The 14,537-nt window shown below is 42.1% G+C and overlaps 1 protein-coding gene across 1 annotated transcript; it reads left to right on the top strand.

The window, feature by feature from the left end:
- The first annotated feature begins 1,219 nt into the window (after positions 1–1,219).
- Positions 1,220–14,208, top strand: LOC115192574 (perilipin-3). Its single transcript, XM_029751229.1, has 8 exons — positions 1,220–1,348; positions 10,841–10,935; positions 11,234–11,429; positions 11,532–11,611; positions 12,114–12,444; positions 12,666–13,027; positions 13,133–13,348; positions 13,533–14,208. The coding sequence occupies exons 2-8, from the start codon at positions 10,864–10,866 to the stop codon at positions 13,668–13,670; spliced, it is 1,395 nt and encodes a 464-aa protein (XP_029607089.1). The 5' UTR covers positions 1,220–1,348; positions 10,841–10,863; the 3' UTR covers positions 13,671–14,208.
- The last annotated feature ends 329 nt before the right edge of the window (positions 14,209–14,537 follow it).

Genomic DNA, 14,537 nt, shown 5'->3' with positions numbered 1-14,537 from the left:
CAGGTGGTTATTCTAGACAAGGCTCTTCTGTGTCTTTATAGTATCATTCTCACAAAAGTAATTTGCTGAAGGCCCAAGCCTATACTACGCCATCAACTGGTATAATGTCGTTATTGAATTTCTGTTCTAAAACAAGCTCTATACTTTTATTTTGGAAATGAAACTGGAATCTGCAAAACAACTCTAATGTCGGGCTAGAGTTGCTTGATTGACTAGTTAGTTAACTTCGACTAGCTACTTTCGGTTCATGTCCTTTGCAGATTCCACATTCCTGACAAAAGTTTGTATGTATAGAAAAGTAAAGGGAGACGTAAATGTTCATTCATAGATGTAACATAGGGTTTGTACATTTACAGACCTAATTTAACGGTTACATTTCATGTTTCACGCATGGATTTTCTTACAATCCTAACAATTTACGTATGGATTTTTTAAAGATGCTAACGATACGTACATTCAAAAGTTTGGCAGCTATCTGGCTCCATAACAATGTCATACTATTTTGGACCAGACAGCATCAGATAGATGGTCTAGACTTACAGAGACAGAGTGACGCTGTTTCACTCACTCAGTTGCATTCTCCGGTGAGATTTGTATTTATTATGGATCCCCATTAGTTGCTGTCAAGGCACCAGGTATTCTTCCTGGGGTCCATCAAAATTAAGGCAGTTAATACATTGTCTCTTGCGTATTGAAGGATAATTATAAAACACAGAGAGACGAAAGATGTTAGTTTTTTTCTTGGTACATTTTTGGGGGTAGCCTTGCTTCCCTTGGCAGCCATGAATACACGCCACTGACTACTACCCTTTCAGACATGTTCCTCAGATGGTGAGAAGCTGAACTCGTGAAACTCCCATTTGTGAGCCATTTTTCTTCATCTGATAATGCAATGTCAGGTTGTGTACTTGGAGATGGAGAGACTTTATCAGTTAGCTAAAACTGTTCCCCCTCTATTTATAATCAAAATGATTATTGGAATAGGCTAAAACAGTCTCATCATCAATTATGACATGAACACAACACTTACATGAATATACATTCACAGACATAGACAAATGGCTGTGGATATTCAAAAATATATTACCATCATCATACAGGCACAACTATTGATATCATAATTGTTAGCCTACATTGCTTCATATAAGCAAACAACATTCATTGGCTACTGTAGCTAGTTTGGTTTCAGCTTACTGTGATTGGTTAACTTTCATGGAAATTGGACAACCCTGCCTTTGCTAAGCCATCATGTGTTGCAATTGTGTTGTCAAGAGGGCTTGGTCGGGACACAGCTAGTTCGGGTTAACTTCGCAGCCAGATAAAAGGAGGACAGCATTCGATCAGTGAGGTCAGTAAATAAAATTACAACCTATAGCGACAAACATATATTTTAAAAAGCATGACAATTGTAGTAATTTGAAGACATCGCCACGTTTCGTGACTACTAGCTTGCTTACTAACAAACTCTACTGTAATATTAGATGTCTGCCTAAGTGCCTGTTTAGATGCCTATTTCGATAAAGTTAATCAAGTTACATGACTCAATAGTTATCTCCCAAAGACGCTGTTAATATTATTACAGTACAAGGAAAATTCCTCTTGTGGGGGAAAGTTCAGCTGAACCATCTATCAAAACAGCAGCACATTTTCAAATGGCCACTCAATGCAGACCTCTTATTGTTTTCTTCTTGGTAAAATAGTATTTTTCATACTTTAACTTGGCATAACTGTACATGATGTGTCTAGATCTGGAATCGTAATGTTGTAGGCTGCTGGGACCATTCACTTCTATGCCTGGGACATTTATATATATATACACGGGCTATGGCTGGCGCCCAAGTCTTTCTTCATACAATCAGTCAGTTTCACTGCTTGCATACTAACGTGCTTGCCATATAGGCTTGCCCTACTAGCTGCAGGGGTAACAGAGAGTGCTTTTTGATAGTAGATTGAACACTCACCAGGATGTGGTTGTCCCAAGGTGTTGACCTTCAATGCAAAATAATGTCAATCCCCCCCTCCAACTGTTTGGTATTGTTAGTTGCAAAGCTTGTCACAGTTATTAAAATATATTGCTCTAGTATTATATTTGTCTTTATCTGATGCTTGTTATCAGATATGAGGGACGCAGACTTTGCTCCAGTGGTGTCACAGTGTAAGTGAAGATCTCACTGTCGATCATTTCAGTTCTAAACAAGTATGCCTACAGTTAGTCTGTCTGTTGTATTTCCACCTGTTTGTCCTGTAGTTTATAGCTTCAGTCGTGACCTTGACCCAGGACCACTGAACTGTATTATCATACCAAGCTAGTCTTCTCTCTCCATTCATGTTACCTTCACTAAGAATGAGAGAAGAGTAGGCCTACACACACAGTGACAAAAAAAAATACTAATTGCGGTTTAGATGCTTAATATAGGTATTAATACTGACCAAGTATTACGAATATAAGAACACAGTTAAATGTGATATCAGTTCAATGGGAGTCTAGTCAGTTCAATCACATCAGTCAATCAGAGCATGTGTTGGATGCCTCGGAGTCTGAGGCAGGCAGGAGGCCCATGTTTTTGGCCAGCTCCATCACTCAGAATGGCAGTAAGCCTCTCCAGGATGTTATCAGGGCAGACCAACTCCTCAGTGGTTTTTATAAGCTGCCTGCTGGCAGGAGGCTCAGCTGCCCTGTCCTCATCCTCAGCATGGTCAGGTCCAGACTGGGCCTTTCTCTTCCTCAGCTGCATCAGTATGCGTGTGTAGAACTCTCTCGTATGGGCAGACTCTGCTCTGCGCATCAGGTCCATGTAGTAGCAGACCTGGTTCCACCTCTCCTGATCAGACAGCTGCTGGTAGTACTGCATGCACCTCTGCCAGTACTCCTTCTGGTTGTAGCACTCTGCTGGGTGACTGAAGACAGGTGCCTGCCATGGACCATAAGCGATGGGGAGAGCAGCAGGAGAGGGGCCTGCTAAGGGGATGAGCCCAGGGGGTGCCCAACTTCCTCCTTCTGCTGCTGCAGAAACGGCCTGGAGTGGGCACAGTAGAGGGCTGTTCTTGGACTGCTTTGGTGGTGAGGACTGGTCAGGAGTCTGAGGGAAGTTTACGGTTCTCAGGTAGGTCAGTCAGGGGCTCATTTGGCTGTACCTTCAGACCCTTTATTGAGCTCTTATGGCTGATGAGAGAGGAGGAATCTGGAAGATCTTTCATGGTGTCCACATATCTGATATGGGTCTCCTCCACCTTTACTTTAGGAGCCTGCTCTGAGGTGGGCGGCAGGTTGACTGTGCCCACGCAGGTCAGGGTCAGTGAGGCCTGCTGAACAGGGCCAGGGACCAGAGCCACAGGTCTGGGTGCTGCCACAGTATCAGTTTGACATGAAAATTACACATCCATATTGCTGTTGTAATAAAAACTATCAGTAGGGATTTGAAATTGCTTTGTGATGTTGCTTTGAAGAGATAAGATTTTGGTGACAGAATACTGTTTGTCCACTGTCTCTATGGCAATTGGATATAGTGACGTCCAAAGATTTTGGCATCTCTGTATTAGAGGTCGACCGATACCTATTATTGGAGGACCGAAAAAAGACGATACCGATTAATCGGACGATTAAAAAAAAAAAAAAATTAAATTATTTTTATTTTTTTATTAAAAAAAATATATATTTGTAATAATGACAATTACAACAATACTGAATGAACAATGAACACTTTCATTTTAACTTAATATAATACATCAATAAAATCAATTTAGTCTCAAATAAATAATGAAACATGTTCAATTTGGTTTAAATAATGCAAAAACAAAGTGTTGGAAAGTAAAAGTGCAATATGTGCCATGTAAAAAAGATCATGTTTAAGTTCCTTGCTCAGAACATGAGAACATATGAAAGCTGGTGGTTCCTTTTAACATGAGTCTTCAATATTCTCAGGTAAGAAGTTTTAGGTTGTAGTTATTATAGGACTATTTCTCTCTCTACCATTTGTATTTCATATACCTTTGACTATTGGATGTTCTTATAGGCACTATAGTATTGCCAGCTTAATCTCGGGAGTTGATAGGCGTGAAGTCATAAACAGCACAATGCTTGAAGCACAGCAAAGAGCTGCTGGCAAACGCAGTAAAGTGTGGTTTGAATGAACGCTTACGAGGCTGCTGCTGCCTACCACCGCTCAGTCAGACTGCTCTATCAAATCATATACTTAATTATAATATAATAACACACAGAAATGCGAGCCTTAGGTCATTAATATGGTCAAATCCGGAAACTATCATTTCGAAAACAAAACGTTTATTCTTTCAGTGAAATACGGAACCGTTCCGTATTTTATCTAACGGGTGGCATCCATAAGTTTAAATATTCCTGTTACATTGCACAACCTTCAATGTTAGGACATAATTATGTACAATTCTGGCAAATTAGTTCGCAACGATCCAGGCGGCCCAAACTGTTGCATATACCCTGACTCTGCGTGCAATGAACGCAAGAGAAGTGACACAATTTCCCTAGTTAATATTGCCTGCTAACATGAATTTCTTTTAACTAAATATGCAGGTTTAAAAATATATACTTGTGAATTGATTTTTAAGAAAGGCGTTGATGTTTATGGTTAGGTACACATTGGTGCAACAACAGTGCTTTTTTCGCGAATGCGCTTGTTCAATCACCCGTGAAGTAGGCTGTGATTCAATGATAAATTAACAGGCACTGCATCGATTATATGCAACGCAGGACAAGCTAGATAACTGCACATGGTTGATGATATTACTAGTTTAACTAGTGATTATGTTAAGATTGATTGTTTTTTTATAAGATACGTTTAATGCTAGCTAGCACCTTACCTTGGCTCCTTGCTGCACTCGCATAACAGGTAGTCAGCCTGCCACGCAGTCTCCTCGTGGAGTGCAATGTAATCGGCCATAATCGGTGTCCAAAAATGCAGATTACGGTTTATGAAAACTTGAAATCGGCCCTAATTAATTGGCCATTCCGATTAATCGGTCGACCTCTACTCTGTATATAAGTTACATCTCAATAACTTCTGACATTCCATAAACCAAAGTAAAGACAAGGTAAAACAACAGCAGATCACCATACAGATGTAGGATCTTAATTTGAGCAAGTTTGCTACACAGAAAAATAATCCTGCAGCAACAGGAAGTTTAAATTATGTGGATTATAATTAATGGGCATTTTTTTTGTAGGTGTTGATACATCTTTCATTAGGGCAAATCAGTGTTGTGTTCGAGACCGAGTCAAGACCAAGACCAGAGGGGGTCCGAGACCAAGTCAAGACCGAGACCAGAAAAATGCAAGTCCAATTCAAGACCATGAATGTAATTTGGTCAAATCGCCACCATAATAAGAGAGAAAATGTCCAGTATTTCTGTGTTCATAATTCAAAAGAACATATGGATTCTTTAGACATTCAGAATGGTGAAAAAAATGCATGCTGAAGGCAAATAGAGCCACTCTACAAATGATTACTAACCCAAACGCAGTTGGGAGCAATGAGGGACTTCTATGCTTTCAGAGAAAGGCTAAGGATCTATAAAATAATAAAATTGTTTTTTTTCCAAAGATGTTCTGATTTTAATCTCATCAGTTTTTGTTAGAAAGGAAAGGGTTAACGCTGAAGAGAAAAAAATATTCCATCAGGATTTTTCTTTGGTGGTCTCTAGGGTGATAAATCTAGCTAGCTAAGTCAGCCATTGGCTAGGCCATCAGAATCTTGATAGAGGGCATCTGCCATTCAACTATATTAGGGGTGTCAACCAATCACATTGACTTCTAATAAGTGGGACCACTTTTACAAAAACCTATGGAAACTTCTGCATTCTCGAAGGCCAACAGGCCACTGTGCAATAGCAAGCAGTAGTTTTCCCACGGTCCAGCTAGCTAGCTTTTGTTGTAGGCTAGTTTGCAGCGGCTGCAGCAGGTGTAATCGAAGTAAATGTTGTTGGCAATTTGTTAGCTTGTCCTTTTTCAAGAATAACTTTCAACAAGAAGTTAAGTTTCAAATGATGATCATCTGGTAAGTGGAACTGTGTTTTTTTTTATTATTGCACGCTTCCTGTTGTTAGCCATCTCTTTTGAAAATAACTTATGTCAAATCAATCAGATCAAATGTTATTTGTCACATCTGCTGAATACAACAGGTTTAGACCTTACGTTAAATGCTTACTTACAAGCCTTTAACCAACAATGCAGTTCAAGAAATAGAGTTAAGAAAATATTTACTAAATAAACTAAAGTAAAAAGTAACACTAAAATAACAATACAGAGGCTATATACAGGGGGTACCGAGTCAATGTGCGGGGGTACAGGTAAGTTGAGGTAATTTGTACATGTAGGTAGGGGTAATGCATAGATGATAAACTGCGAGTTGCAGCAGTGTAAACTCAAAGGGGGGAGGGGTCAATGTAAATAGTCAAGGTGGCCATTTGATTAATTGTTCAGCAGTCTTATGGCTTGGAGGTAGAAGCTGTTAAGGACTATTTTGGACCTAGACTTGATGCTCCGGTTTTGCTTGCCGTGTGGTAGCAGAGAGAACAGTGACTTCGGTGACTGGAGTCTTTTACAATTTTTTTGGTCCTTCCTCTGACACCGCCTAGTGTATATAGGTTCTGGATGGCAGGAAGCTTGGCCCCAGTGATGTACTGGGCCGTACGCACTACCCTCTGTAGCACCTTACGGTCGGAGACTGAGCAGTTGCCATATACCAGGCGGTGATGCAACCGGTCAGGATGTTCTTGATGGTGCAGTTGTAGAACCTTTGGAGGATCTGAGGACCCATGCCAAATCTTTTCAGTCTCCTGAGGTGGAAATGGTGTTGTCGTGATGACTGGCTTGGTGTGTTTGGACCATGATAGTTTGTTGGTGATGTGGACACCAAGGAACTTGACACACTCCACTACAGCCCCGTCGACGTGAATGGGGGCATGTTCGGCCCTCCTTTTCCTGTAGTCCACAATCATCATCTTTGTCTTGCTCTCATTGAGGGAGAGGTTGTTGTCGTGGCACCACATTGCCAGGTTTCTGACCTCTTACCTATAGGCTGTGTCATCATTGTCGGTGATCAGGGCTACCACTGTTGTGTGGTCAGCAAACTTAATGATGGTGTTGGAGTCATGCTTGGCCACGCAGTCGTGGGTGAACAGGGAGTACAGGAGAGGACTAAGCACGCACCCCTGAGAGGCGCCAGTGTTGAGGATCAGCGTGGCAGATGGGTTGTTGCCTACCCTTACCACCTGGGGGCGGCCCGTCAGGAAGTTGCGGAGGGAGGTGTTTAGTCCCAGGGTCCTTAGCTTAGTGATGAGCTTCGTGGGCAATATGGTGTTGAACGCTGAGCTGTAGTCAATGAACTGCATTCTCACATAGGTGATCCTTTTGTCCAGGTGGTAAAGGGCAGTGTGGGGTGCGCTTGAGATTGCGTCATCTGTGGATCTGTTGGGGCGGTATGCAAATTGGAGTGGGTCTAGGATTTACGGCATGATGGTGTTGATGTGAGCCATGACTGGCCTTTCAAAGCACTTCATGTCTACCAACGTGAGTGCTACAGGGCGATAGTCATTTAAGCAGGTTACCTTCGCTTTCTTGGGCACAGGGACTGTGTGAAAACATTCTTGCATTTAAACTTTAGATCACCGGTTACTTTGTGTGCTAAACGGGAAATGTGTTTTGCAATGGCAAGTAACAGTTGTATATTTCAATTCGGAAATGCTTAGTCTAATGGTTATGTTTTTGTGTTCTTATGATTGGGACCTACTGGCTTATTTTGTTTGAGTGAATTGACTGCTTATCCTTTAACATCATGCTGTGTGTGACTGCTGTCTTTCCATCGGCCCAATGTAGTGGTGGCTTGAGAAGAGGGTCCTGTGTGACGTACTATGTTTTCCTAAAGATTTTTCTGATTTCACTCTCAAAATCCCACTTAAATTCTTTTTTTTTTTAAAGACAAATGTGATGTCCTTGAACCACATCAGGAGACCATTTGAGGTGTGGGAAAAATAACTTTTTTTTTAGTTGTCCCTTATTTCAATTGAGCAAAACAAATGCCCTCCCCATTGATACAAATCAGCATTTATGGCATTCTATCATGTAGGCCTGCATTTCGGTCAACATTTAATTGGGATGTTTTTTTGGGAAAGCCTTTAGAAATGTTCATGCAAACAGTTTATGATGACCGAATTGCACATTGCAAATAGCCTACTAACCAAGACTACGGATGAAACTTTTTCAATACCTGGTTTACATATCCATTGTTGCCATAGTTAGCATTTACTGGTAGATATAAGTTGAAATGTCTTTCCTACCCTACCAGCTACCGATGTCATTCTGTGAGCTGCTCCATGCGACAACCAGTTGAGAGCTGCGCACTCTTGCTGCCTGCAGATGATATGCTGCTGAAACTAGGCTATTCGTGCTGCAAGCAGATGAATATATTTCACGTGCTTTGCAATTGTTTTGGCTATTTTGTGCATGATTTCTCTATTGTACTACAGCGGGGACTGTGAAGAGACACAGACACATATACACACGATAAGACACTCGATCTACTGTTAGGTTCTAATTATCAGAGTAAGAACTCGACTTACACTATGAAAGCTTAGACCAAATGTATTCTTCCCAAAGGATCGAACCGCTGAATCGACAAAAACGTGTTTACTATAGTGGTGGTATATACCCCAGTTTGGGTGGAGTCTCCTCCTTCTCTCTAAACATTGTATCTTTATTGCTAGGCAGGAAACTAAGTGATACGGACAATAAACTTTTCCTTCTCCCTTAATGTGACCTGACCTGACCCCCTTCATCACTAATCCATGACTCTCTCCCCTTATCAATGCCTGCCACGTATGATCGTTTTCCCTACACTCAGTACATTCCGAGCTTAATTGCACCCACCATATACCTTCCTCCTACAGATAACTATTAACTTCTGGTGTAAACCCTCTAAACCATAGCACTCAATATTTCAATAGAATACCTGATAATTAACCCTATTTCAAGTTTAGGAGTTAGAACCCAGAATCCATCACTACACACACGTGGATGTTGTATTGTAAATATGTGATAGTGGAGTAGTGGCCTGAGGGAACACACTAAATGTATTGGGTAAGGTGTTATGAAATGTAACGTCATATTTGAAATTGTGTATATAACTGCCTTGGTGTTGCTGGAAACCAGGAAGGGGATCCATAAGTCGTATACCTCCACTACACTAATTTGATACACAAACAGTAGGGATTAAGAAGTGAGTATAGGCAATGCCCACTGAAAAACAAAGTGTGTATACGGCGAATACCTGCGTATAGCCTCCACTACACCACTGGCCCTTTGTGTTTTACAAAAAGTGCACTCCAACCTACATGAGTACGCTGGTATTACGCTTGCTGTCCTTTCAGAATCATGAGCCTGATGGCCCAATAGGCTCGACGCTGCGCGAACATGTCTATCACAGATATAAATACTGTTACAATTTCCCCGTCTCCCCTTACTAATAGTGAGCGTGCAAATTTCCAACAATTTCCCCCACTCTTTCCTACCAACAAGTCAATTAAGTTCAGACAAAGTTTTGATGATATTTTTCAACAAAAGTGAAGAACAGTAATGTTACGAGTAAAGTAGGAATCCCAGGTTTCAATAGGCGATACAATATTAATGTTTCAAGAAAGGAGTGTATATATTTGGCCTGGGGAATCGGTTTTATCCGCTGACTGACTGGAAGCTGATAATTATGTTTTTTTTGTGTTTTTTTTACTCCGCTGGTCTCGGTAAGAAATTACAGACCGATATGGTCTCGAGACCAGACTTGTATTACAACCCTGGGGCAAATTAAGTCTGACATTTTAAAGTGGAAATTACAAACTTTAGAAGCCTTTTTAAACCTCGAATAGACTACAAGTTTGCATTTGCTGTGCAGAAAAATTCTCAGCAAAGTGACCAAATTGAGATCCTACATCTGTGCCTTTTTGGACATGGAATATTGAGCAGTACACAAAAATAAGCTATAGCCCTGTCCTCTGCAGCGGAATAAAATGTTCTTACCACTATAGATGAAAATAGTTGGTCTTGCAGAAAGATTTGCCTGTTCCATCAATGGCACAGACTGATCAACTTCCTGAATAATAAAAAAAGAAAAGCACATTTTTGTACAGAAAGCTTGGTCTCAAATGGCCTTAAATTTGATGCCACCAAAACTGAATTCAAGATCAACTTTGGCACATTCTTGGCCCAAACATTCTACCAAAGTTGCTATGTTCAAATGTTGTCATCAATTGAATAACAAACGCATTCAGAATCACCATGACATTATGAACAAAGGTCTGCAGGATTTTGATGTTCAATTGTGATGTCATCAAATAAAAATGTTTGCCAAAATTGTTCAGGTAAAATATAAAAAGCACATGATCAAACTGCCACATCCCAATGAAGGCCTACATTACTTTGGTCTGCAGTGAGATGGGCCAGGGCCCAGATAGACCTGTAGCAGAGGAGCTATACTGTTTGTTTGTAATATAAACAATTACTGTATCTGCCTCCATCATAACGATATTAATATTTTGGCTGTGGGAGACATAATTGGAAACCACAAGACTTCAGTCATCCTTGCTCAGTCCAACTTCTGTCCCGTGACGTGAATAATTCTGCCCTATCCATTTCCATAATTCTGCCCTATCTGTATCCTGTTGTTTGACAAATGAAGCAAACATGCCTGGGTTGTCCTCTAACAGATGGATGGAGGGACAGCAAAATAAATCCCATCGCTGCTGTTTAGCTGGATAATACATTTCTGTTTTCTGAAGCAAGTAAAAGTTCTGTCTCATAAACCAAGTCATTTCATGTCAGAAATTAAAGAAAAATCCTGCACAATGGCAGACAGCGAGAAGACTGATGAGCCCAGTGCAGCAGCCATAGCCCAGCCAGCTAATGGAGACCAGCAGGTGAGGAGCACCATCACTGGGACAGTAGTTTACTCTACAACACACAGCTCTCATGAAGGGTCTGGTACACGGATCATTTTGAAACCAGCATTCAATATTTCACAGAGAATAGGCACTCAAAGTTGATTAATTGGAAATATGCAAACACTCCTCAATTGTAATATAGACACACAAAAACTCAGTGTGCAGAGTTGAGTTATCAGTACAAAGCAAACAAAATATGAAATTGGCATCACAATGGCTGTTTCTTCTCTCTTAAACCTTGGTAAATTATAAGCATTGTGTGTTTTGTTCCCAGAGTGTTGTGTCCCGTGTGGGTAGCATCCCCCTGGTGAGCTCTGCATGTGGCGTAGTGTCCAACGCCTACAGCAGCACTAAGGACAGCGTTCCCCTTCTGAAGGGGGTCATGGATGCTGCCGAGAGCGGGGTGCGCACCCTGGGGGCAGCCGCCACCACCAGCTCCAAGCCACTCCTGGACAGACTGGAGCCACAGAGTGAGTTCTGATGCATAGTGACCACAGAAAGACATCATTTTAAAAATTATTTTATTTTAGTGGATCACTTTTTGTTAGGAAATTATTCATAATTTGTTGCAGTTTCTGTGGTGAATCAATATGCCATGATGGGACTGGACAAGGTGGAAAAACTGCAAATCCTCCAGCAGCCAGCTGACAAGGTGAGACTTTCCAAATCTAATGTTGACTAGTCAACAATGCTTCCTCATGCATCCAATTTCACTAAAGTCCCCAAGAAAAGACAGGTAAACTACTTGATATCTCATCCCTCACTCACTCATCTTCACTTGGAGCATAACGCCTCAACATATGGAGCCCCACGCTGTCCTATTCTAGGTCAGGTCTCAGGTTGAGTAGGTCGTCCTCTTTGGGCGTGTCCAGTTGGAGGATGGCTCTTTGAGGATGAGGGTGGGCTCTAGAGGTGGGTTTGATCAGGCCAAGTCACCAAACAGTCCAAGTCGGGAGGCACTGATCAAGGAGGAGACAGGGTTGGTCCGTCTTTCCCCGTATTTTTTTTTTTCAGAGAGTGTGTGTTGTTTCCAGATGTTGTCTAGGCTGGCCATGGTTGAGGCTTCCCATGGTTGTCACCGTTGCTCCTGCAGATATATAATACCTCATATTTATAACAGCTTTTTAATGAGCTGTATATATTCTTTCCCACAGCTGGTTTCAGACACAGTGGGCATGATGTACCAGTCTGTGAGCGGGGCGAAGGAGACCATGACTGGGGCTGTATTGGGGGCAAAGGAGTCGATAACTGGGGCTGTGACCGGGGCCAAGGAAACCATGGCTGGGGCCAAGGAGACCATGACTGGGGCTATGATGGCTGCAGTGTTTGGGGGTGTGGAGATGACCCAAGCAGCAGCCAGTGGATGGTTAAGCTCATTCATGGGGACCGGTGTGGGCCAGATGGTCAGCAGTGGGGTGGGCCTGGCCCTCAGCCACTCTGAGAACTTGGTGGACCAGATCCTGCCTCTCAGCGACAGAGAGCTGGGTCAGTATGAATGAGAAAATGAACTAGTAACCACTGAATGGACTGTACTGAAATGGATTTGAACCAATCCCTGGTGTGGGTGCTGCTGAGTCAGGTCTAGAGCTGCAAGATGGTGTGATCATTTAATATATGTGTATGTAGACAGGGTGGCACTAAAATCAATAGCTCTGATCTCAGACTGAATTATCCTTTATAGATCATCTTCATTTTTTCCTGTTCAGCTGCTTTGGCCGAGCCTGCAACAGGTGAGGTGGCTACTGCACCAGTGGTGGGTTCTAGCCCATCTAGCCCCAGCTATTTTATCCGTCTGGGCAAGCTATCCTCCAAGGTGCAGGAGCGGGCCCTGGAGCAGTCCCTGGTGAGAGCCCGGTGTGCCAGAGACACCACATATGCCACCATAACCCAGATCACCAGCACCTTGGACCTGCTGGAGAACGCCCGCTCCACTCTGGCTGCTGCCAACCATCAGCTGGGAGGGGCACCAGAGCAGCTGCTGCAGCGCTGGAAGGAGTGGCAGGAGAAACAGCCTAAAGATGGACAAGTAGATGGCGGGAAGATGGATGGTCCCAAAGACCAGACTGCGGTAGGGAGTCTCAAAGTAGTCATGGGAATGAATGTACTTGGGGAACTTTATATACACTGTCTAGTTAACCACAGCTAACTGTAAATGCCATTGTTTGTGTTGCAGTTGGAGTGGCGAACCCTCTCGATGGTGCGTGGTCTCAGTGACCAGTTGCGGTCTGCCTGCTCTGGTGTGGTGTCCAGCGCCCAGGGCCTGCCCAGTGTGGTCCAGGACCAGTTGGCAAATGCACAGAAAGCAGCTGAAGAACTGCACTCCTCACTGGGCAACACTAGCACCCTCACACCCCACCTCCTGGAGCAGACCCGTTATCATCTAACACAGGTACACCAAACTCTCTGTCGCTCCATTTTTCCTGTGTGTGTTCATTATGAATACACCAGCTGCTGGTTTCTCATTATTTATTCATAGTTTTAATATTTCAACCAACACATTGCATGTACATCATCATAACAGATAATTATGAATCACTCTAAAGTTATTTATGTTGATTGACACATTTTCGCAGGTGCGACATTCTCTGGATGGTGTAATGGAGTATCTGCTCAATAACACTCCTCTCAACTGGCTGGTGGGACCCTTTGCACCCCAGCTCACTGAGAAGGGAGAGGACAGACAGGCTGTGGATAAAGGACCTCAGACCTAGGCTTGGTTTGAGGACCAACAGGTTGGAGTAGATTTCTTCAAAAAGGCTTGCACTTCATCTGCTTTCAATGACCGAGGCCTTAGATTAATATGTTGCTGACATGGTGTGTGCATTTTTTTTGTACAGTGCAGTAAATTATGCGCTTTCTACGCACTTACTGCACACACTTGTGAGTATAAACTATGCTGATGATAACATGGTACATGCATATGGTAATCACAATACTGTTTTGTATATTCTCCAGAAGGGGATGACCACTAAAATGGCCATATTTGTGCTGTAAATCACACTCCAATCTGTGAATGTTAAGGAACCATTTAAAACAAACAAATTTTGTTTTTCTGTAACACTAACTGTACGAAATGCTGTATAAACCCCCCACATGTGACTGATCTTTAATCCTCAAAAATGTACGAAAAGGGTTCATGACAAATTGGTGTGACATTTCTGTGCTCTCCTCTGTATGTGTAAGCTCCTGAAGGGTCTCTTGCTGTTGTTCTTGATTGCTAATACGGTCAATAAAGTATTGTTGACTCTCCTTCCTGGGCTTGTAGTCCATTATATTTGCTATTTCAGCTTTTTATATAATACAGGATTTCATTCACCTGCATCTTTCACTCATTGTTAGTTTATACTGCCTAGTGAATATTTGGAATTGGTTATGTCGTCTCCAATCTAAGTACTTTGCTGTTCTTTTTTTATTTTTCCAATTAACAAACAAACATGTTTTCCAAGAACCTGTAACTTATAACACTGTAGTAGGGAGCTGATATTGACAGCAATACTCAATGTCACAGTACTCATTAGCAAGCATTTTTTTTATATAATTCAATTCTATCACCCCGTTTCTACAATGGTATTGTATTT

The sequence above is a fragment of the Salmo trutta genome, chromosome 4, assembly GCF_901001165.1.
Source record: "Salmo trutta chromosome 4, fSalTru1.1, whole genome shotgun sequence".
NCBI lineage: Eukaryota > Metazoa > Chordata > Actinopteri > Salmoniformes > Salmonidae > Salmo > Salmo trutta.
This window is presented reverse-complemented; position numbering and strand designations above follow the sequence as displayed.